This window comes from Anopheles darlingi, chromosome 2, assembly GCF_943734745.1.
Source record: "Anopheles darlingi chromosome 2, idAnoDarlMG_H_01, whole genome shotgun sequence".
Classification (NCBI taxonomy): Eukaryota; Metazoa; Arthropoda; class Insecta; order Diptera; family Culicidae; genus Anopheles; species Anopheles darlingi.
In genome coordinates, this window is record NC_064874.1 from 3,860,001 (window position 1) to 3,880,000 (window position 20,000).

The 20,000-nt window shown below is 49.3% G+C and overlaps 9 protein-coding genes across 12 annotated transcripts in view; 6 read left to right on the forward strand and 3 right to left on the reverse strand.

Moving 5' to 3' along the window:
• LOC125951501 (uncharacterized) overlaps window positions 1-268 on the forward strand; it is a 902-nt gene extending 634 nt beyond the window's left edge. For both annotated transcript variants that reach the window (XM_049680374.1, XM_049680376.1), the window contains exon 2: window positions 1-268. This exon is cut by the window's left edge. In XM_049680374.1, the coding sequence (XP_049536331.1) occupies window positions 1-128 (128 nt within the window). In that variant the 3' untranslated portion in view covers window positions 129-268.
• Window positions 269-338: 70 nt separating this feature from the next.
• LOC125951463 (WD repeat-containing protein 3) lies at window positions 339-3,357 on the forward strand. Its single transcript, XM_049680324.1, has 2 exons — window positions 339-605; window positions 672-3,357. Exons 1-2 carry the CDS (start codon window positions 433-435, stop codon window positions 3,265-3,267), a joined length of 2,769 nt encoding a protein of 922 aa, XP_049536281.1. The 5' UTR covers window positions 339-432; the 3' UTR covers window positions 3,268-3,357.
• On the reverse strand, window positions 3,300-4,704 carry LOC125951484 (pre-mRNA-splicing factor 38). The gene is made up of 2 exons (XM_049680355.1): window positions 3,672-4,704; window positions 3,300-3,585 (listed from the first exon to the last, which is right to left on the reverse strand). Exons 1-2 carry the CDS (start codon window positions 4,535-4,537, stop codon window positions 3,369-3,371), a joined length of 1,083 nt encoding a protein of 360 aa, XP_049536312.1. The 5' UTR covers window positions 4,538-4,704; the 3' UTR covers window positions 3,300-3,368.
• A 463-nt stretch (window positions 4,705-5,167) lies between these two features.
• Window positions 5,168-7,209, forward strand: LOC125951485 (transmembrane protein 185B). The gene is made up of 5 exons (XM_049680357.1): window positions 5,168-5,364; window positions 5,439-5,509; window positions 5,583-5,688; window positions 5,766-6,358; window positions 6,436-7,209. Exons 1-5 carry the CDS (start codon window positions 5,327-5,329, stop codon window positions 6,672-6,674), a joined length of 1,047 nt encoding a protein of 348 aa, XP_049536314.1. The 5' UTR covers window positions 5,168-5,326; the 3' UTR covers window positions 6,675-7,209.
• Window positions 7,210-8,170: 961 nt separating this feature from the next.
• Window positions 8,171-9,689, forward strand: LOC125951475 (histone deacetylase 3). The gene is made up of 2 exons (XM_049680342.1): window positions 8,171-8,328; window positions 8,398-9,689. The coding sequence occupies exons 1-2, from the start codon at window positions 8,171-8,173 to the stop codon at window positions 9,536-9,538; spliced, it is 1,299 nt and encodes a 432-aa protein (XP_049536299.1). The 3' UTR covers window positions 9,539-9,689.
• Window positions 9,690-9,697: 8 nt separating this feature from the next.
• LOC125951457 (uncharacterized) lies at window positions 9,698-14,740 on the reverse strand. 3 transcript variants are annotated; one of them, XM_049680313.1, is made up of 8 exons: window positions 14,633-14,740; window positions 13,190-14,553; window positions 12,634-13,125; window positions 12,462-12,555; window positions 11,199-11,794; window positions 10,689-11,114; window positions 10,482-10,615; window positions 9,698-10,410 (listed from the first exon to the last, which is right to left on the reverse strand). In XM_049680313.1, exons 2-8 carry the CDS (start codon window positions 14,501-14,503, stop codon window positions 9,843-9,845), a joined length of 3,624 nt encoding a protein of 1,207 aa, XP_049536270.1. In that variant the 5' UTR covers window positions 14,504-14,553; window positions 14,633-14,740; the 3' UTR covers window positions 9,698-9,842. The 3 variants fall into 3 exon arrangements, with proteins under 3 accessions (XP_049536270.1, XP_049536272.1, XP_049536271.1); XM_049680315.1 differs by lacking the exons at window positions 9,698-10,410; window positions 10,482-10,615; window positions 10,689-11,114; window positions 11,199-11,794 and adding an exon at window positions 11,813-12,240 and having other exon boundaries at window positions 13,190-14,690; XM_049680314.1 differs by lacking the exons at window positions 9,698-10,410; window positions 10,482-10,615; window positions 10,689-11,114; window positions 11,199-11,794 and adding an exon at window positions 11,813-12,243 and having other exon boundaries at window positions 13,190-14,690.
• Window positions 14,741-14,819: 79 nt separating this feature from the next.
• Window positions 14,820-15,468, forward strand: LOC125951497 (39S ribosomal protein L41, mitochondrial). The gene has a single exon (XM_049680370.1). It carries the CDS (start codon window positions 14,924-14,926, stop codon window positions 15,398-15,400), a length of 477 nt encoding a protein of 158 aa, XP_049536327.1. The 5' UTR covers window positions 14,820-14,923; the 3' UTR covers window positions 15,401-15,468.
• On the reverse strand, window positions 15,421-16,366 carry LOC125951490 (serine/threonine-protein kinase fray2-like). Its single transcript, XM_049680362.1, has 2 exons — window positions 15,623-16,366; window positions 15,421-15,565 (listed from the first exon to the last, which is right to left on the reverse strand). The coding sequence occupies exons 1-2, from the start codon at window positions 16,316-16,318 to the stop codon at window positions 15,488-15,490; spliced, it is 774 nt and encodes a 257-aa protein (XP_049536319.1). The 5' UTR covers window positions 16,319-16,366; the 3' UTR covers window positions 15,421-15,487.
• A 191-nt stretch (window positions 16,367-16,557) lies between these two features.
• Window positions 16,558-20,000, forward strand: part of LOC125951455 (uncharacterized) — a 6,604-nt gene continuing 3,161 nt past the window's right edge. The window contains exons 1-2 of the mRNA XM_049680310.1: window positions 16,558-16,706; window positions 17,093-20,000. The exon at window positions 17,093-20,000 is cut by the window's right edge and continues 1,696 nt beyond it. Coding sequence (XP_049536267.1) covers window positions 17,157-20,000 — 2,844 coding nt within the window. The 5' untranslated portion in view covers window positions 16,558-16,706; window positions 17,093-17,156. The remainder of the gene's footprint in view (window positions 16,707-17,092) is intronic.

Genomic DNA, 20,000 nt, shown 5'->3' on the forward strand with positions numbered 1-20,000 from the left:
ATGGCAATTTTCTCAGCGTAGCCTTCGGAGGAGCCTTGATCGTGATTCTTTCCGTTTCCGTCTACGCGTTCTACAACCTATACCACGCTGTGCTCAAGAAGTTCCCCTCACAGCACACGGAGTTGTAAATGGTGATGGCCAATGAAGGCCGTTTCAATAATCTGCGTTTGGTATTTAGGTGAAGGAACATCTCAATCTCCCTTTTCTAGCCGTATGTTCTGAATTTAGAAATAAAATTCCTACAACTTCCTTTTTCCGAGAGAAACGCTCCGTTGAGCAAACGCTTCAATTTTCTATTCTTAATCCGGAGGCTTAAACGCGCCTGTTCAAAACTTCACACAACAAACAAACCATGTGGTGGGGCATGTCGTGAGCAATATTGACCAGGAAATCTAGGAAATTTAAGGAAAATTAAAGGAAGTTTAGCTTAAAATGACGCTAGGTAAGATGGGTTTAACGAAGCAGTATCTTTCATACGTGCCGGATGCGAGCTTTAACATTATCGCTAGCGGTCGGGCCAACATTTCCTTCGTCACCGTGAACGGCATCGATGGACGATATGTTATGGTGGCCGCGGCGGAGAAGGTGATCGTTTGGAACATGCGGTAAGTGCGATGTGCTCCGGTGTACCATCCATCCATCGATCTGAACACACATTTTTCCGTTTGTAGATTGGGCGAAAAGGTGGCAGAGTTTAAGCGCGATAAGCAGGAGGTAACCTACTTGCGAGCCAGTCCGGATCAGAAACATCTAGCCGTTGGGTACGCAGACGGTGTGATTGAGTTGTTCGATTTTGCCAGCAAGGAATCGGTGTGCAGTTTCGCCGCACATCGATCGGCCGTGAGCGCGATCAACTTTGATCTGCTCGGCCTGAAGCTAATCTCCGGCGGGCTCGATAACGATCTTGTCCTCTCAGATGTGGTAGCACACGAGGGCAAGTGTCGCCTGGCTGGCCACACGGCACCAATCACACAGGCCTGCTTCATGCAACGATACCAGGATGTGGTTGTTTCGAGTTCGAAGGACACACAGATTAAGTTCTGGAATCTGGAAACACAGTGCTGCTTCAAAACCATCGTTGACCACCGAACGGAGGTCTGGGGCATTGCGCTGATGCGAAACGATGACTTTCTTGTGTGCGGCACGGCCGATACCCAGTTGTCGGTGTATCGGATAGCGCCGTGTACGGAGGAGCAGCCAGCGCAACCAATCATCGATGGCAGTACCGTCGTAGAGGAAAGTACCGTCAGTCCCTTTCGCTGCACGGCCGTCGGTAGCATCCAACGTGCGGGTCACGGTCGCACCATTAATCTAGTAGCAGACGTCAATGGGCAGGTGCTTGGTTGCCATGGTACTGACAAGAAAATCGAACTGTTCTACTTCTGCACCATGGAGGAAGCCATGAAGAAGCTCACGAAGCGAATGAAGAAGCTGGACACTAAAAGTGCGAACGGAAAAGAGACGACGGCGAACCCCGATGCGCGGCAGTTGGCGCTGACGGATGAAATCAAACGACTTCCATCCATTCCGACGTCGGAAAAGGTGAAGTCTTTCGATTTGTTGCTTGGCAGTCGTAACGAGTTGCGCATTTGTTGTACATTTTTGAAGAATTTTGTGCAGCTATTTGCCCTGGACGTGAGCAAGAAACAGGCGGAACCAGTAACACTGCACACCATCACAAAGCAGGGCCATGCATCCGAGGTGCGAAGTGTGTCGTTTAGTTCGGACAGCTTAGCGATCGCTTCGGGTAGCGCTGAATCGTTGAAGCTATGGAGTCGATCCACGCAAGCCGTTCTACGGACCATCCCCACGGACGGTGGGTATGTTGTGAGCACGTGTTTCGTGCCCGGTGATCGCCATGTGCTGGTGGGACTAAAGACGGGCCAACTGTTGATAGTGGACATCGTGGCAGCTGAAGTGATCGAACGTATAGAGGCACACGAGAAAGAACTATGGAGCATTGTGCTCACACCGGACAAGCACGGGTGCGTTACGGGTGGCGGTGACACTACGGTCAAGTTTTGGTCGTTCGAGCTAATCGCCAGTCCTAAGCCGGAACAAAACGAAGCGAAAGTACTTTCGCTGTTGCATAAGAACACGCTGAAACTGGAGGAAACGGTGCTCTGTGTGCGTTTATCGCAGAACGGAAAGTACATCGCGGTCGCACTACTCGACACGACGGTTAAAATCTTCTTCCTCGATAGTCTCAAGTTCTATCTTTCACTGTACGGTCACAAACTGCCGGTGCTGACGATGGACATTTCGTACGATTCCAACATAATCGTGACCGGGTCCGCCGACCGTACGATCAAGATTTGGGGCATGGACTTTGGTGATTGCCATCGGTCACTGTTGGCCCACGATAATTCCGTTACATCGCTCCAGTTCGTGCCGAAGACACATCTGTTCTTCTCCTGCGGCAGAGATGGAAAAGTGAAGCAATGGGACGCGGACATCTTCCAAAAGATCATTACCCTGCCAGGACATCTGGGAGAGGCATACAATCTGGCCGTTAGCCCGAATGGCCGATACGTCGTGAGCTGCGGATCTGATCGTACACTGCGTCTCTTTGAGCGTACCGATGAACCGCTCGTGTTGCAGGACGTCCAGGAAGAGGAAAGGGAAGAGATGGAAAATGCGACGCTGGCTACTGGCGAAGACTCCACCGTTCCCGGACTGCCAGGGCTTAGGCTTGCTTCGAAGAAAACGATCGGTGCGGAAAAGGGAGCGGAAAATATTCTCGAGTGTCTAGAGGTGTCCAAGCAGTACGAAGCCGAAGGCAGCAAAGGCCCTTTGCCACCGTTGATGTTCGCGTTCTCAGCCACCGATACGCAGGAGTTTCTGCTTAGTGTGCTTGGCCGTATTCGAGCCAGTGACCTAGAGGAATCGCTGTTACTGCTTCCGTTTAGTGCCGTTTGTGAGCTGCTCGAACGTATTCCAAAGCTCACGACAAGCCGACGCGACCAGACCGAGCTGATCTGTAAGGTGGTCCTGTTCCTGTTCCGTGTGCACCAGAAACCGATCGTCAACAATCAGGTGCTGTTGCCGGTTATCCAGCAGATCATTAGCACGCTACAAGGTGCGATCGGGGAGCTTCGCGATATGGTCGGTACGAACCTGTATGCTTCACAGATGTTACAGCGCGAGGTGGAAGCCAACCAGGGTTGTGCACTGTTTCGTGATGCCACCAAGCATCGTCAGCAACGAGAACGCCGACGACGCAAACGGGAAGCGGCCAAACGTACCTTCGTTCAGATTACTAAGTAGTTAACGTGTCGTATAGGATTATGATATCAAGTAAAATGTTTTTTTTTCGTCATGATCTTTCCGCAATACATACTTCGAAATGCATACACACACGCACTGAATTATCGCCTTCTTCGATCTCGATCGCTTTCACGGTGATCTCTATCGTATCCACGCGAGCGATCGTCAAATTCTTCACGATCACGATCACGCCCGCCTCGGTCGCGACGTCGCTCTCGTTCCCGTTCCCGCTCCTCTTGCCTTTCGTGTCGTCGATGTCTTTCTCGTTCTCGCTCGCGGATGTCACGCTCCTTGAAGCTACTGCGATCTGCGTATGGACTGAAACGGGGATAAGGAAAGTCAATGGACGACCAGATTAATCCAAGTGAGTACTTGCTGGTTAGTTTAGGTTGTACACTACTTACTCCCGTCTATCGCGCCCACGATCAGCTTCTCGGTATCGATCACGATCTCGCATTCGATCTCGATCCCGGTCACGATCTCGATCACGGTCGCGTTCCTTTTCACGATCTCGGTAACCACCGCCAAGTCCCCCGTAGTCGCCATGGTTACGATGACGCTCGATGGGGGCTCTTTCCCGCGACACAGATCGTTCACCACGGCCCTTGCCGCTCTTTAGTTTGTTCACCTCCGGTTTCCTCTCCTTGGGAACCACCGGGGAAGGTAGTTCTTCTGCGGCTTCATCCTCGCTGGGCATTTCCTCGTCTAGGTCATCCTCAAGGGCCGACACTTTCGGTTCTAGCTCGTTGTTTTCTTCCAGCACGTGACGCTTCTGGATGCGAGGTAAAATGATGTCGCACACGCGCTCCTCACGCAACAGCTCGTCGATGAACTCGTCCACGTGTATCAGCTCGTACGCACCCATTCGGTTTTGCTTCCGTAGCTTCCGATTGTCGTTGTACAGTGGCTCCAGGTACTTGTAGCAATCGAGTGAGGAACCGGTGAGTCGCAAATAGAACGCACCGAGCGCCCGGACGTACTTGAACTCTTCATTTTTGATAAACTCTACCACGATGTCCTTCTCGGGCTGAATCTGCAGCATCTTCAGTGTGAGACAGAGGAAGGGTGTGGGTTTGATGTTGCCGCCAAACACACCGCCCACGAACCGCAGCTCCATCGCTTTGTCCACCAGCAGCTCGGCGGTAAGTGCAAAGCACTGTTCCTTCCAGTACTTGGAGTCATAGATACGGGACCGGATAATCTTCTCAATCAGATACTGCGGGTTCGTGCCGTGCACATTCTTTGCATCCTTCACCGTGCGGTTGGCCATCGCGCGTTACCGGAATTCACGGCGACGTCCCTACGACGCTAATCGCTTTTACCGTTTTTTCGAAAGACGCGTCGCCACCGCCGCCGTCTTCTTCGTTTACCGTGAGGATTTACCCCTAGTACCTCTGTTGCATCCAGCTTCCTAGGCCTTCGCAAGCTGCCCTGAGGATATCCTAAATAATAATACATATTAATTAATTAGGGGTTTGAAAAAATGGTATTAAAACAATGAAAACTTGCCGGTACGGTTTCGCGGGTTTTTCTTTCGAGACACCCGGATCTCTGCCACAAATTTCTGTACACTCTGAAGTTGATTGTGAGAAGGTTGATGCTTCCCGGAGCCGGAGGTCGAAGGACCCTTTTTAGGTAAAGGGGAAGGATAAGAATCCTTTTTCACCCCGGTCTTTTCGCGCTACGGTTCTCCAAGTTCTTACACTTTTCTGGCGCACTTTTCCAATGGAAGCGACGGAGGGAGTTGCAAACGACTCCAACTATCTCTTATCACCTTTATGTTTATCACGAAACTCGAGAAATTTGTTCAAAAGTTAAAAATTTCTCTCGAAACTCGAGTCTCTAACCTCAAAGCCAAAACAACGGTACAGGGTTGTAGCCCATCTTTCGCTTCTTGTCGCTGGTGAATCGTGTTTGGAGGAGTTTTCCATTTTTTGTTTTTGTGCGTTCTCGTTTCCATTTTCTAGTGCGTTTCAGCAATAAACCAGCATTTTCCAGCATGAACGGCCGGTGGGAATGTTAGAACGTGGCGCACTATCGAGGCACGACCTAGAGCATCATGAATCTGCAGTCCTTGTTCCAAGATTTTAATCCCAGGTAAAGCGAAAGTCTGGCTGAAGGTCGCCCCGCTTTGTTGCAACTCTCGTTCTCGTTCTCCTTTCGTTGTGCAGTAAGTTTGTGGTTCATTGCTGTCTGCTCAGCTTCACGATACTATTTTGCCTTCGTTTGGACGATTATATTGGTGAGTGAAAGCCGATTGCATGGCATTATTGGATGTTTCTATTAATAAGTCTTTGCCCTGTCTCCTCATTCAGATTGGCCGTATTGGGTCGTGTTTGTGCCACTATGGATTTGGAAATCGATCGCTACGTTGGGTGCAATCGTGGGAGCCATCGTATGGTGTCGATATCCGCACTACCGGTAGGTCCTTGGTCAACGGAAAGTGGCCACTGCTGCTTCGACAGCTTCTTAATGCTTTCGTTTCCGTTTCGTCGAAGGGTCGAAGGCGATTCCTACTCCCACTTCAAGGCGATGCTCATATCGCTATCGTTGCACCTGATTCTGCTGATGTTTGAGCTGCTGGCATGCGATCGACTTACATCAGGACGGCATCTATGGGTTTTGGTGTTTATTCCACTCATATTCGGCAGTGCAGCTAGTGTGGGGGCATGCGTGTGGGCCGTGAAGCACGATCGGTCGTTCGAACTGGAGCTGTTCTGTGCGGTGAATGCGCTGCAGTTTGTGTTTTTGCCCTTGAAATTAGACGGGCTAGTATCTTGGAGCTGGGAGGTCGTGTTCGTGCCACTATGGATAGTACTGTGCCTCAGCCTGGTGGCCGTGCTGTACAGTATCATCTTCTGCGTTATTCTGCTGCGCACTCCGGAGGTGTCGGCGCAACAAAAGAAATCCTCATTCTACTCCGCCATCGGAAACTGTGCCACCGTCATTCCCGTGCTTATATTCCAGGTGCTGTTAGCCGATAAGCTGGATGAGGATCTTGATTGGCCCTACATAGCCGTTGCTGGGCCTCTACTCCTTGCACTGTCTACCCTGATCCTGCTCAGCTTCAATGCCAAGGGCGGCAACAAGTGTAAGATGGTTTTTCCCTCTCTTCGAAAAGTTATGTGAAAGTGTTTCTTTCAAACTAACATGTTGTTCCTCTTTCAGGGTGGTTCGGTATACGGAAAAACTTCAGCCAGTTTCTGCTCGGCGTGCTGCCCTGTCTGCAGGAATACGGCAACATATCATATCACACCGAGAGCGGACAAACTGTCCCGCTCGACAGTGCACACGTGCAGTTGGATGAGTTTGAGAAGTTCGATAAGCGGAGCAAAAAGGCGCTTACGAAGAAGAACGATCATCTTAAACCCGTGGTACCGATCGTTAGCATAGAGCTACCGGATTAACAGGCGTACATTGGGATCGGTCGTTTGGTAGATTTGTTTCGATTAGGTATGTTCAATGGTCGCGGAAGGTTAATGGAAACTGTTTCTCGCTTAACAAAACTAACCCACAAGTTTGGATTACGAAGAGCGTGTTACTCCCGGCAAAGATTGTTAATATTAGTTTTGAATTATCCGTTAGGACATCGTTGTGTAGCGAACAAAACCTCTCAGCGCTAGATGAGGTGAAGATGACAATATTTGAATTTATGAGTTAGCTGGAGACTTTATAAATTTATAGAAATCTTACAGTTATATATGTAGGCGTAGGGTACGTTGGAGGCACTGGGCAACTGACCAAACACAGAATATGTGCGAAACCCATAAATATCATTTGGTTAAATTTAGGCTGAGTGCTTGTTGTGATCGGATAGAATCGGAGCGTGCCGCTTAATGGAATTAACGTGAATTCGTCGTCGCTCTGTTGTAAATAAGAATTTGTCGGAAATAAGAATACCTCGGAACACGAGAAACCTGGAAACCGTCGACTCGACTACTGAACGCGCGCGACTAAACGCAAGCCGCATCCCTTCTTCGAAGCATCTCGGGGCCTTTTCCTTGCCTATTTTCCCCTTTTCCTACCTTGACCCGTTCTGCATGCTGCATTTTTTATCCGCAACAGATTGTCCCGAAAGTGCGAGGGCACGAACGAAAAATCAATTACCGCTCTGGCGCAAAAACAGTGTAGTGTGTGCTGGTCGGCTGCTACTGCAGCGGTTTGGCGGGGGGTTACATAAAATACCGCATTCGATCGATAGTTGCTGCTGTCGGCGTGCATCGTGCCAAGACGCTTTTTTGATCGCAGTTCCGGATTGGTTCCGGTGGGGTTTGCATCGCCCGAAGCCCGGACAGTGCGGTGTGTGATTGTAGTGCGGGGGGCGGGGTGCACAATGGATTGGTGGCAACCGCGTACCGACCATAGATGAGCGTCGAAACGGTCAATCGGCAAACAACGACTACCCATCGCATTATTCATTCTCATAAAAGCCATCGCAGCACGCTTGTAGAACATTTAGCAGCAACGCGAACCGCCGTAGCATGCTTTGCTGAAACGGAAAATGCAACGATTTTAGAGAACCGCAACGCAACAGTAGCAACATCAGCATCAGCAGCATCAGCAGCATCATCCTGCGAATACGCCGAAACTGCAAGCCATGAGCTTGATTACTACATCGATTCGATCCGATCCGACCATCATCACCACTGTCACGGCGATCCGGAGGGACCGTACGATCTCGCGGATATCAAGCTTGATGCTTTAGACTTCAGCCTTACGAAGCGTCTACTAGGGGCCGTTTTCTTTCTGCTTATTATCTACGCTTGGAAGCAGTACATCGACGACGAGGAGGAATCCGATACAATCTACATTTAACACGATCAGGGGGACACACGGTCATCAACTACCTGAAGCACGCACAAACGGTCCGGACGAAGCAGGGATACCGTGAGAACGTAGCGCTATGGGAACGAAAAAGGTGTCCTACTTCTTTAACCCCGACGTGGGCAACTTCCACTATGGTCCCGGGCATCCGATGAAACCGCACCGGCTGTCGGTGATACACCATCTGGTGATGAACTATGGCTTGCACAAAAAGATGCAAATCTATCGACCGTACAAGTAAGATATGCTTCTGTTCAACGCATTCGCTCTTGCTTACCTTTAATTATTGGATTTTTTTTCATCTAGAGCCAGCGCCCAAGATATGTGCCGGTTCCACAGTGACGAGTACATTGAGTTCCTGCAGCGCGTTACGCCGCAAAATATTCAGGGATACACGAAATGCCTTTCGGTGTTCAACGTGGGCGATGACTGTCCGGTGTTTGATGGACTGTTCGAGTTTTGTGCGATGTACACGGGAGCATCTCTTGAAGGGGCCCAGAAGCTGAACCACAATCACAGTGATATCTGCATCAACTGGTCCGGTGGTTTGCATCACGCGAAAAAGTTCGAGGCGTCAGGTTTCTGCTACGTGAATGACATCGTGATCGGAATACTGGAACTACTGAAGTACCATCCGCGAGTGCTGTATATCGACATCGACGTTCACCATGGCGACGGTGTACAGGAAGCGTTCTATTTGACCGATCGCGTGATGACGGTTTCGTTTCACAAGTACGGCAACTATTTCTTCCCTGGCACGGGCGATATGTATGAGATCGGGGCCGAATCGGGACGCTACTATTCGGTTAATGTGCCGCTGAAGGAGGGCATTGATGACCAGAGCTACGTGCAGGTGTTCAAACCTGTTATTTCAGCAGTGATGGAATTCTACCAGCCTACTGCTATTGTGTTGCAGTGTGGCGCTGACTCGCTGGCAGGTGATCGGCTCGGTTGCTTTTCTCTCAGTACCAAGGGCCACGGAGAGTGCGTCAAGTTCGTGAAGGATCTCAACGTACCGACGTTGGTTGTTGGCGGTGGGGGCTATACGCTCCGCAATGTGGCCCGTTGTTGGACGTACGAGACATCGTTGTTAATCGATGAGACGATCTCCAACGAGTTACCGATGAACGACTATCTAGAGTTCTTTGCACCCGATTTTACCCTTCACCCGGATATACCGAGCCGACAGGACAATGCGAACAGCAAGCAGTATCTTGAGGCGATCACGCGGCACGTGTACGATAACCTGAAGATGTGCCAGCATGCTCCGAGTGTGCAGATGTTCGACATCCCCGAAGATGCGCTACCGGAGGAGATGAAGGTAAAGGACGAGGAACCGAACCCAGATGTGCGCGTGAACCAGGAGGATGAGGATAAGAATGTGGAACCGAAGAACGAATTCTTCGACGGTGATAATGATAATGATAAGAGTGAGAATGAACCGTGAAAACCAGCGTACATCTCGGTTGCTGAGATCTTCCAGTCGCAACTCAAAAGAACACGCGTACGCACGTACGCCACGTTCGTAGCTGCTCAAGCGAGGTTAATTTTAAATTTTTGGACGCAACACAAATAAAGAAATCGAATCGAAATGAAATCGAAGGAATGTCTTTGGCTCAGTTTTGGCGCTAGGTCTCCGCTTTATTGCTATCCACCAATCCGATCAGATTGCACCCCATGTTTGTCTTATGGCTACGTTTGGTGGCTGATCAAATGAATAAGAAAAAACTCATATTTTTGTGTTACCATATCTAGAAATCGGGTTGATCAGGAACCCTTGGCGTTGCTAATGATTGATAATCGTCTTTCAGCTGCGGGGTGAGATCCGTGTCTTGAGTTGGAAGAACGGAGGATGGTCCAAGATCATCGAAGGACAGCTGAGTATTGAACTGTTGTTCACTACTTGTAGCCGCGATGTTGTACAGAGACTGAGATGGATCATAAGAAAGGGCACTTGGGCCGGGAACGACACTAGTCACGTCATCGTCATTGGTTTCCGGATGATACGACTCCTCCACGTCGTCGTCGTTGTCGTCGCGCTGTATTAATCCAAGCCTATCAAGCATGTGTCGCTTTGTGCCACCATTCGTTTGTGCTGCTTTTACCGACGTGTAAACAGTGTCCCGGTCACATGAGAGGAGATGGCGCGCCAGCGCATTTCCATCGCACGACGAATATCCACAGCTGCAGTACAGCTCCTTGGGCAGCTGCTTTGTACTTGGTGCGGTGCTCGCATTCAAATAACACACCGTCGCATGGTTCACCACCGATCGAAGACATGCTGTCTGATAGACACATTTTACACACTGTAGCAGTCCACTGTATTACGAGATAACAACAAGTAAAATAAATGAAACATGGTGGAAACTGTTGCATGGCCACACACTTACATCGTATGATTGAAATCATCGAAATCATGCTTGCATTCCAGGCAGATGTTGCCGCACTCCATGTTGAACACCAGGTCCCCGTAGCCCGCGATGAGACGATAAGTAGAATTTTCTTTCCGAAGAGAAGCCTTTTTCTAGAAAGCAAAAAATCCTTGTGTGACTCCAGCCGTCGTACAAAATCCTTTCAACACTAGATTATGTGCCTACCTTCGGTTTCACAATGCTGTTAAAGGACGAGGTCATAAGCTGTACGTCTGCAGGATCGCAAGAGACTGACACGTGATCAAAGATGCTGTGGAACTTATGTTCACCCTTGGTGAAGAAGCTAAGGGCACACTTGTGGCATCGTTTAGAGCCAACACTCTTCGAACAGTGTTGACGTAAATGAGCCAAAAAATCAAGCAACACTTGCGCAAGCCGCTCAGGACCATCCGCCCGATAGGCAGTGACCATTTTAAGACAGAATGGACACTGCAGTAGTAGCGTGTTACGATGCGCGTTGTAGAAGTGCTCGATCGCAAGGCGTTGCGAGGAGCTGCGGTATGTGCAACCTGCACACCGATACGGCATCTCGAGTGGAAGATGAAATTTTTGCATATGCTCCGTCAGCGTGGCCAAGCTTCTAAAATGATTCTAAAAAACAAAATATTCACTCGTTAAGTACACAGCGCCTTAATAACCTTGCATAGCAACATAACTGTAACGGAGCCTACTTACACTACAAATGAGGCAACTCAAGGTGTTTGCTTCTTTCGTTTCGCTTGGATGGTGGAGTTGGTTATGTATCTCCAGTGCCTCCATATTTTCGACGTACTCCAAACAGCAGCGACACTGAACGACCGCTTCGCTTCCCTCCTGTTCCGACGGCTCCTTGGCATGTCGTAAAAAGTGATCTAACAGCTCCACGTTACTCTTGAAGAATGTCCCAGCGGGACACTCAGGACATGCAACGTTAAATCGCTTCTTTGGCAACTGATTATCTTTCGGTTCGCTTGCATCTGCTCCACCTACAATCCCATAATAGTACGACTCCAGCGACACTATTTCCTCCTTCTCCATGTACTGCTGCTTCCTACTCCTGTTGCTAACTAGCTCTTGCGACTGAGCTGCTGTTTTAGTGGCTTGCCTGCTACGGCTAATATTGTCAGCTGCCGCAAGAGAAGCACTTTCCTGCTCCTGTTTGACCTTCTTCAGCAGAATCTTTTTTGGTGGATCCGTCTGGACAGGAACTGAACCTACGGGAGGGTTGGGGGATTGCCCTCGTGACTTGACGGTTGCCGCAATCGGTGCCAAGGTAGCCTTATTAGGGGTTACTACGCGTAACATTTAATAATTCGACAATTAGACAGAAAAATGATTAGTCGCAGCATTTTCAGTTTCAACAAAAATTTCAAAACGAGTTATACAATGATTCAGACATTCAAAAATATGATAAAACTAGGAAGGTTTATTTGCGTTTGCGCCAGTGGTTTGCTTGAAATAACGTAGCTCGGACAATCCGTTACCGATACGTTTCGATCCCATTCTCATCACCCATCACTTGCTCTCATTTAGTTTAGTTTCGCACCAGCTAGCCACACCTAATACCGTATATCGCGCATATAAATGTGAGAAGATGGGGAAAATAAACAGTTCTTCTGTAATGAAGATAGGACGAAATGGAAGAGGGAAGAGGTGGGTGCGCAGGTCTTCTGCTAACACAGTGCAGCATTGGAAATGCGTGTGTCTTAAACTTAATCACTCTATACGAGGTTTTATTCTGCTGAAAGAAGAAAAAAAAGAAATGAAAACAAGTGATGCGTGAGTGATTATGGGTGAGACACACAACGCAATTACGAACGCATCGCATTTGGTGGCAGATCTTGGTTTTAAGGATCAAATTATCCATCTAGATCTTTTCACAAATTATGATGCCACATAGAAAGGACTTGACTTGGGGACTGGGCTATATTTGTAAAAGGGGAGCTGTTTCAAACATACCCGACTGATTGGGTTTCCGTCCGCGTTTCGGTGAATCTTGTGCTGGTGGAGTTTCCATAACAAAATGCCATTGACGAAATGGATCAGTGGACACCTGATGAGGGATAAAAGAGAACATGAAGCATTCATTCAAAGGAATAGGGCCTCGATCGAAAATCGATTTCCAAATTACCTTAGTCAATCGTGCAAGCAAAGTTTCCTTGTGGTCCATGCGAACCTGTTCAGCAATATGCTTGAGAATGTTGTCGAAGGTAGTGGCCGGTGTGCTACCGTACATCTCACGCCACACTAGTTCATTCAGAAACTGTTGAATTATCTGTCGCGAGAGCAGCGACAGCGTACTTTGGAACATACGTGGAACGATACTTCGCAGATAGTTCATTACGTTGGCATTGCTGTTTTTAAAGGCGGCTTCAGCAGTTGGGGTTTGGAGGACATGCTTGTAGCCCATGCAATTCAGTGTACTCTTGTCAACGGTCAGGTCAGTCACGATAAGACTTTCCTTGTGTGTCCAGACTGCGAGAGGTTCCAAAATTTTCGCGAACCGTTTCTTGTAACTGCGATCCCCCTCACCGGGAGGATCTACGGCGCGAAGGCGAATCAATTTAGCTTCCCGATCGAGCACACCCAATACCTCGACCTTGACCTGCCGCTGTTGTCCGTCCTGCAACGATGGAAGAATGTTATGTAGCTATTGTTTCTCCTAAGAGATCTCCGCATTGCGTTACCTGGCTCGTAGTTCCAAGTGAGATGACACCAACTTCGACTACCTTGCCGTGGCCACCAAGCATTGGCATGTGCTGGCATAGTGCGATGCTGCAGACGGAGCGTAGCAGCGTATAGAACCGCTTCATGTACATATTGTCCACCTTCACCCAGTTGGCTACATTGGCAACACTCGTCTGGCAGGCCCAATGATAGATGAGCTTCAGCAAGACCGAAGGTGCATGGGATGATTCTTCAAACAGCGAGCCATTGAAGACGGACGTGAAACGTGCCGGACAACACTCACTGATCCACACGTAACCGCCCGAATGGATGAACTTGGACACATCCGAGTACATGCCAAGCTTTAGCGGTTTCTTGGGATGTACCTTGCATTGTTGTTCCGATTTGAGAAGACCCTGCTGTATGAGCCATTCGGTGAATTTACCGGGCGAAAAGACGAGCACCGACTTCACCCTCGCATCGAGCGATGGCCGATCGTTGGGTACTTTCTCCGGCATTCGAAGCGATGGTCTCGCGACAACCACTAACGAAGGGAAGGTTTTGCCCTGGATTTTACTGAAAGAGATTTCCCGCGAATCGGCCGCTGTGCTGGTGGCTTCGTCCGATGTTAGATCGACGATCATGGACGGTTCGGCGAGTGAACGTTTCTTATCCTTATCGCCTGCAGCTATGCGCAAACCTCCGACGGCATTGTATTCATTGGGTTTCCCGGCTCCACCAATGCTATGGGAGCTCGTTTGAGGAATAGGAGATTTGGCGGTCTTTTCCCGTTTCGGAGTCTCCACCGTTTTCTGCGGCTTGACGACCTCATCCGATGTCTTCTTATCCTTGACTTTCATACGTTTCGAAAGCGGCATATAATCTTCCTCATCGTCGTCCAGCATGACCGGTGATGGATCCCTGAAGTCATCGTCTGAAAGCGGAAGCGATTGACGTGTCCTTCGTCGGGTCGCTGTATCCGGTGGAATGCCCGGCACACCGTGCTTCGAGCTGGATGCTACTGCTGAGGCCGGTAGTGGCGTCAGAGGTGGTGGCGCATTCGGTTGTATCTTCTTCTTCGTGGCCAGTGCAGTGACGGGTTGTGAAATTTTCTCCAAACCCGGCACCGGTCCCAAAACTTGGTAGGCTGTGAACACTTCGCCGGAAAATATGTTCGTTCCGCCACTTTCCTTCACGATCGCCTGCAGCTTGCTGCGAATTGCGTTGTATTCCTGTTCCGCCTTTTCGTACGCCGCTTTCTGAGCCGGGCTCAGCACATCCTGCCAGCAGTCGAGGCTGAGCGTCATCTCGACTTCGATTGGCCGGCGCGCCATTTTCGTTTGATGAACCCAAGCGAGCCACGGGTGTAGGTTTTGGATGTTTCCTGTGATCGAACAACGCAACGAATGGTTCCGAAACAATGAAAACACCTTTCCAGTCTTGTTCAGCAGTGGAAAACGTACCGCGGAGAGGCTTTCTTGCCAGCTAATCTCGTGATTTCCTGCTTTTTCGGAGACCACGCAACGCAAGAATTTCTATTTTTAGCGTCACTTCTTCTTTTTTTCTCCACCCGAGTCGCGAACGTATCCCTGTAAACACATTGCGATTGCTGCACAGGCAGGCGCTGGTTACGTTTGTGCCTCTGTATCGTGAATGCGAGTGTGGGAAAATCCGTGTGTGTGCTCCTTGTTTTTTTCCTTCTCCGCGCTTGCGGCACATTTTTGTGATTTTTGGTGAAATTCGAGGCCGGAAAGATGTTCCAAATTATCCGAAGAAGCATTTCGACCACGGCCTCCTTGGCCGGCAAAAGGAACTTTCGGAAGTTTCTTCTGTACAACAAACGCGGAACCAGAGTCTTCAAACAGCAACGAGCCGCGAATCCCGATCTCTATCCGGACATGCCGATCGATAAGCGAGGAGTGCGGGATACCGGCGTCACGGTGGATGGCAAGTTTGTTGAAATCCCGGAACGGATCCCCGAGCTAATCGTGCCCAATCTCGAGGGCTGCAAGTTGAAACCTTACGTTTCCTACAAGGCTCCAGATGTAGTACAGTCCGAATTCACTAGCCAGGATCTGTTCAACGCCGTGTATTCGCAAAAGATTATCGATGATTGGAAGAGCGGCAAGCTGAACGAGGATGGCAGTCCAGCGGAACCTTCGACTGAAGAGGCTCTCACGAAGGAAGAGGCATGGATTAAGGCCAGAAAAACTGGTTCCGATATGTTTTAAGGCGTGATTGCACGTCATTGTTTTCATTCAATAAAACTAGGTTTATTACGGAGTAGTAGTACAGCTAAGAGATCCGGTTCATTCGTTTTAAAGTAAGCTTTGTTGTAACGAATGCAGTTTCTTAACCCATCGCGCCATCCGCTCATCGTCCTCGCCCTGAAAGAACTAAACAAAGGGAAGGGAATTATTGGACCGACTAATGCACACCGTGGTTACGCTTACCATCGGATGAAAGAGTGGATCTTCCTCTAGCACCGGTTTCTCTGCCTCCGGTATTTTGATAATCTGAGAAGCTAGATCAATGACTATGCTGCTGGCCGGGGTGACTGCCGGCTTGCGGCTAGAGACGAACGCTTGAGGAACGAACTCGTCGGCATCAAGTTGTTCTAGTTTCGTGGTTTTCTCTAAAGCCTCCGCAACAGTATCTGTCTCCGCCAATGATTTAAACACGTATTCCTTCGGCGGCGTCTTTCGGTTGATCGAGGGAGTCTGTTTCGTTGAATGTCTCGACTGATGAGACGATCGGGAGCTCGAACCGCTGGCGCTACTGGAAGAACTGCTGCTTGAGCTGCTGGATGAATCCGAACGAGAGCTGCTGGACGATCGACGGTAGCGATCTCTTTCACGAGACTTGCGTCTCCGATAGCGGTCGCGGGAGGAAGATTTCCTTCTGCTAGAGGTCTTGTAGTGCCGCTCCTTGGATCTGCCGCGATACGACGATTTCTTCTCATGCCGGTACGAGGAGGAAGATGCTACCGAGCGCGACTTTGAACGATCCGACCGCCGTCTTCGGTCGTTATCTTTGTGCTGGTACTTTTTATCATACTCTCGAGACCGCGAACGCCGTTTCTTAGTATTTTTACTGCTGCGATCGGATCGGCGCGATCGTGACGGAGATCTCGAGTATGAACGGGGCATTTTGTGCCGGTTTTACACTTTTCGCGACTAGAATTCAGAATTTCTCAGAACTTCTATGCACTAACCCTTGGATTTCAGCCAATTCAGCCATCTATGTAAGCGAATCATTTAGGCAAAGAATATTTCAAGCAAATCACAAAGCTTCGGCGTTGCACCAGTAGAGGGCGCTTTATCGTGTTTTTTCTCGCTCACTCTGCCGGGCGACAATACAGCCTCTTCTCTTTTCCGAGGAAAATGGTGCGCGCTTGTTTTTTTTGACGGCGGCTTGCGTGGTGGTATTCTTCGAAGAAAACTAAAAATCCGTGGTAAAATTACAGCGCTAGAGCGGAAGCGCACGTTGTGTTATTGTTCGTCGAGACCGCGGAAGAGAATCCGAACAGTAAAACCGGTAAATATTACTCCGACGGCCCAACCTACCGCCCCATCTAGCGTCACTGCGTGGCTTGGCTTGAGGAACGCGCCTTCTTCGGCTGATGCCGAGTTGCATCCCGCTAAAAATGCAATTTATCGATAAACCGGCCTGTGTCCATCAGTTTACACCTCTCGCAGCATCCAGCATTCGACGCTGGAACCGGCTGGAGGCGACTTTAATTTTCCCAAGAAACGCGCGAAAAAAACGACGCGCTGAGCCCACAGTGCTGTTTTCTTCTTCTTGTTGTTGTTATTTGTTAGCTCTTCGAAGGGTTCGCGAACGTAGGATAAAATATGATAAGAATGATCTCGATCGGCACGCATACTTCAGAAACTTACCTTTTCTTTTGGCTTCGCTTTTAGGCAACCAGTTGGAATATCCGTTGAGGCAGCCTGTTCATCAGGCAGCTGAGAAACTCGTTGTACGATGGAAAAGGAGTCTGATGAGAATGTTGTTAACCTGCAGGCGGCGATTGAAGAAGCCGTTGGTGAGGAAGCAAATGGTGGAGATGCTGGGAGTATAAATAACGAAAGCGATATGGTCAGCGGCACACCAATGGAGTCGTCGGCGGCCAACGTTGGAGGCGATTTGCTCACCTCTGACGAATCAACACCCCTTCCGGAAGACACTGTAGTGACTGAGGAGGAGGTGATAGAAGAGGTAGTAGAAGAGGAGATACTGGAAGAGTTGGTGGAGGATGATGGCCAAGCGAGTGGGGATAAGCACAAACCTCCGGATGACGATGAACCGGACCGTTTTGAGCCACAACTGAGTACGGTGGTTGAGCAGAATGAAGAACAAGAGCCTGATGGTAGTGAGACACTTAATTTAGTTGAACGAAAATTTCAACAAGACGAACAAAGGCATTTGTCGACAAGCGAACCGGCCGCTGCTACTGACACCGAATGTGTGAAACCAGATGAACGACATAACGATGATAGCATGAACGAGTCATGCCAACTCCAGGACATAGAGATGAGAGATATGGACGAGAGTCATGTAAGAAACGATGGCGATGGAGATCGCTCCATCGATGATGTGGATCCTTTCGACCAAGTGAGACATGAGCGATCCTCACATGAAGATGATAGCAGCAGGCTCGAAGAAAGTAATGCATCTTTGACCCAGACGGATGAGCCAGTTACTAAGAGTGACGAGCAGCAGCACGCCGAGGGAGAAGAATTCGGAAACGAATCCAACGGCTCAGAACAGACGAGTGACGAAACGGCGGGGGTGGTAGAAGAGCAAAGAGGAGGCGAAAATGAGAATATCAGTCTACTTCCAGATCATCAGAGAGTCATCTCGGAAGAGGAGAAGCAGCAAGCGGCCGCCACAGAAGAGGCAGACAAGGCTAACGCTGCTGCAGAGCAATTGCAGCAGGAGGAAGAAGAAAGAGCGGCAGAAACTGCAGAATCTGCAGAAGCAGCAGAAGCGTCAGAAACTGTAGAAACTTCAGCAACAAAAGAAAATACAGGAACAGCGGGCTCATCTGGAAAAGATATTAACGATACAGTAGCACAACAGGACGAAACAGTAACCGAAGATTTGGAGGACGAACAACAGCACTTGGATACAAATGAGATCCCAGATGAAGGTACGACCGGAGATAACGAACCCAATTCTAGCGCCAATGATATCGAGGTCGAAAGTGAGCCTCCAACGGGAGCGAATCAAATTCGGGAATTAGCGATACCAGCCGTGTCGGCGACCTGTGCCCAGTGCAAAAAATTGAGTCCAATCTGTGTGTACAGCATTACGCGTGATATTCCACCCGAGGGAGAGTCACAAGAGAATGAGTACATTTGCTCATTCACCTGCGTTCAAAGCTTGCGTACTGCGTTCCCGGGTAAATTCGAACTGATTCAGCACCAGGTGGGCATTTACCCGATTTTCGAATGCAATGCCACGTGCAAGCGATGCTCACGGGAAACGCTGTGCAAGTTTCGCTATCGTTCACCGAAATCTACCGACAACACCTGGCGGTACCTTTGCGAGATGAAGTGTGTTCAACATATGACCGGGATCAATTCGGAGAAGTTTTGTCTGCTTAAAACGCGTTACACGATTGAGGAGAAGGTTCCACCGATGACCGAACCACGGCGGTGCATTCAATGCTTCGATAACAAACCGTGCCAATTTGCGTTCAAGCAGGATGATGACGAACTGTTCATCTGTCAGAACGATTGCCTAAACTTACTGATGAAAGAACATCCGCAGCTGTTCCGCTTGAAGCGCTACTCGGTACGTGTGCGCACGATGCCAAAAGCTACTCCTGCCGAGCAGCGGTCCGATGTTGCGAATATTGCGGCACGAACAGAAGAAGAGATCGAAGCTGCCCGCGCGGCACGTGAAGCTTCATTCCAACATCGATGCTATCAATGCTCGCTCTTAATAATACCAGGCTCGGAACAGCGGTTGCAGTGGGAAGCGATGGATTTCTGCGGTGAAAGGTGCCTAGCGTCTTATCAGAACAGCAAAGGATCACACTGCGTCCAGTGCCAGAAAGCAGTGACCGTCACCAGCCTTGGCAAGTACTGTGTGCGGTTTGGCTTCAAAGTGTGCCAGTTCTGCAGTGCCAGTTGCTTGGATACGTATAAGAAGCAATTGAAGAATTGCTGCTATTGTCAGAGGGACATCTCAACGCAAGGTGAAGGCGTAGTGGTGATCCGCGGTACTGCCAAGGGAACCTTCCGTGAATTTTGCAACTCGGAATGCCATCAGCGCTACAAATATGCAACCATTGCAAACATCAAGAAGAAACCACAAATTTGCTCCGTATGCAACCACAAAAAGCCAACCAGCGTGGTCGTTCGCTTGGAAACGAAGGAACACTATTTCTGCAGCTCACCGTGCTTTTCCGCTTTCAAATTCGTTAGCAACATTACCCCGGACGAGTGTGCCATGTGCGGAGATTACTTTGAGCGTCAATCAGTTCTTGATTCGTACACTATTTTTGCAAAAGATGCATCCAAGAAACCTTCCGCATTTTGTACGCAGATATGCATGAACCTGTACATCAGCAAGAATCGAATCATCGATTCGTGTAGTTGGTGCAAGGTGAAGAAGTACAATTTCGATATGATCAGAAAGGGCAGCAGCAACACGCTGCTCTGTTCGCTGAATTGTCTTCAACTGAGTCAAGTTTCGATGAATGCAATAGCGATGAAGGAATCACAGTGCGACCATTGCGGTGTGCTGAAAACGCCACAGTATCACTTAACCATGAGTGATGCGAGTTTGCGCGACTTCTGCACATACCAGTGCGTCATG

Coding starts and splice junctions, on each gene's coding strand:
- LOC125951463 (XM_049680324.1), top strand. CDS start 433: ATGACGCTAGGTAAGATGGGTTTAACGAAGCAGTATCTTTCATACGTG. Junction 606..671: donor GTGATCGTTTGGAACATGCG/GTAAGTGCGATG, acceptor TTCCGTTTGTAG/ATTGGGCGAAAAGGTGGCAG.
- LOC125951484 (XM_049680355.1), bottom strand. CDS start 4,537: ATGGCCAACCGCACGGTGAAGGATGCAAAGAATGTGCACGGCACGAAC. Junction 3,586..3,671: donor CGTGGGCGCGATAGACGGGA/GTAAGTAGTGTA, acceptor TCCCCGTTTCAG/TCCATACGCAGATCGCAGTA.
- LOC125951485 (XM_049680357.1), top strand. CDS start 5,327: ATGAATCTGCAGTCCTTGTTCCAAGATTTTAATCCCAG. Junction 5,365..5,438: donor TTCCAAGATTTTAATCCCAG/GTAAAGCGAAAG, acceptor TTCGTTGTGCAG/TAAGTTTGTGGTTCATTGCT. Junction 5,510..5,582: donor TCGTTTGGACGATTATATTG/GTGAGTGAAAGC, acceptor CTCCTCATTCAG/ATTGGCCGTATTGGGTCGTG.
- LOC125951475 (XM_049680342.1), top strand. CDS start 8,171: ATGGGAACGAAAAAGGTGTCCTACTTCTTTAACCCCGACGTGGGCAAC. Junction 8,329..8,397: donor CAAATCTATCGACCGTACAA/GTAAGATATGCT, acceptor TTTTTCATCTAG/AGCCAGCGCCCAAGATATGT.
- LOC125951457 (XM_049680313.1), bottom strand. CDS start 14,503: ATGGCGCGCCGGCCAATCGAAGTCGAGATGACGCTCAGCCTCGACTGC. Junction 11,115..11,198: donor TGAGTTGCCTCATTTGTAGT/GTAAGTAGGCTC, acceptor TTTGTTTTTTAG/AATCATTTTAGAAGCTTGGC. Junction 10,616..10,688: donor ACAGCATTGTGAAACCGAAG/GTAGGCACATAA, acceptor TTTGCTTTCTAG/AAAAAGGCTTCTCTTCGGAA.
- LOC125951497 (XM_049680370.1), top strand. CDS start 14,924: ATGTTCCAAATTATCCGAAGAAGCATTTCGACCACGGCCTCCTTGGCC.
- LOC125951490 (XM_049680362.1), bottom strand. CDS start 16,318: ATGCCCCGTTCATACTCGAGATCTCCGTCACGATCGCGCCGATCCGAT. Junction 15,566..15,622: donor ATCCACTCTTTCATCCGATG/GTAAGCGTAACC, acceptor CCCTTTGTTTAG/TTCTTTCAGGGCGAGGACGA.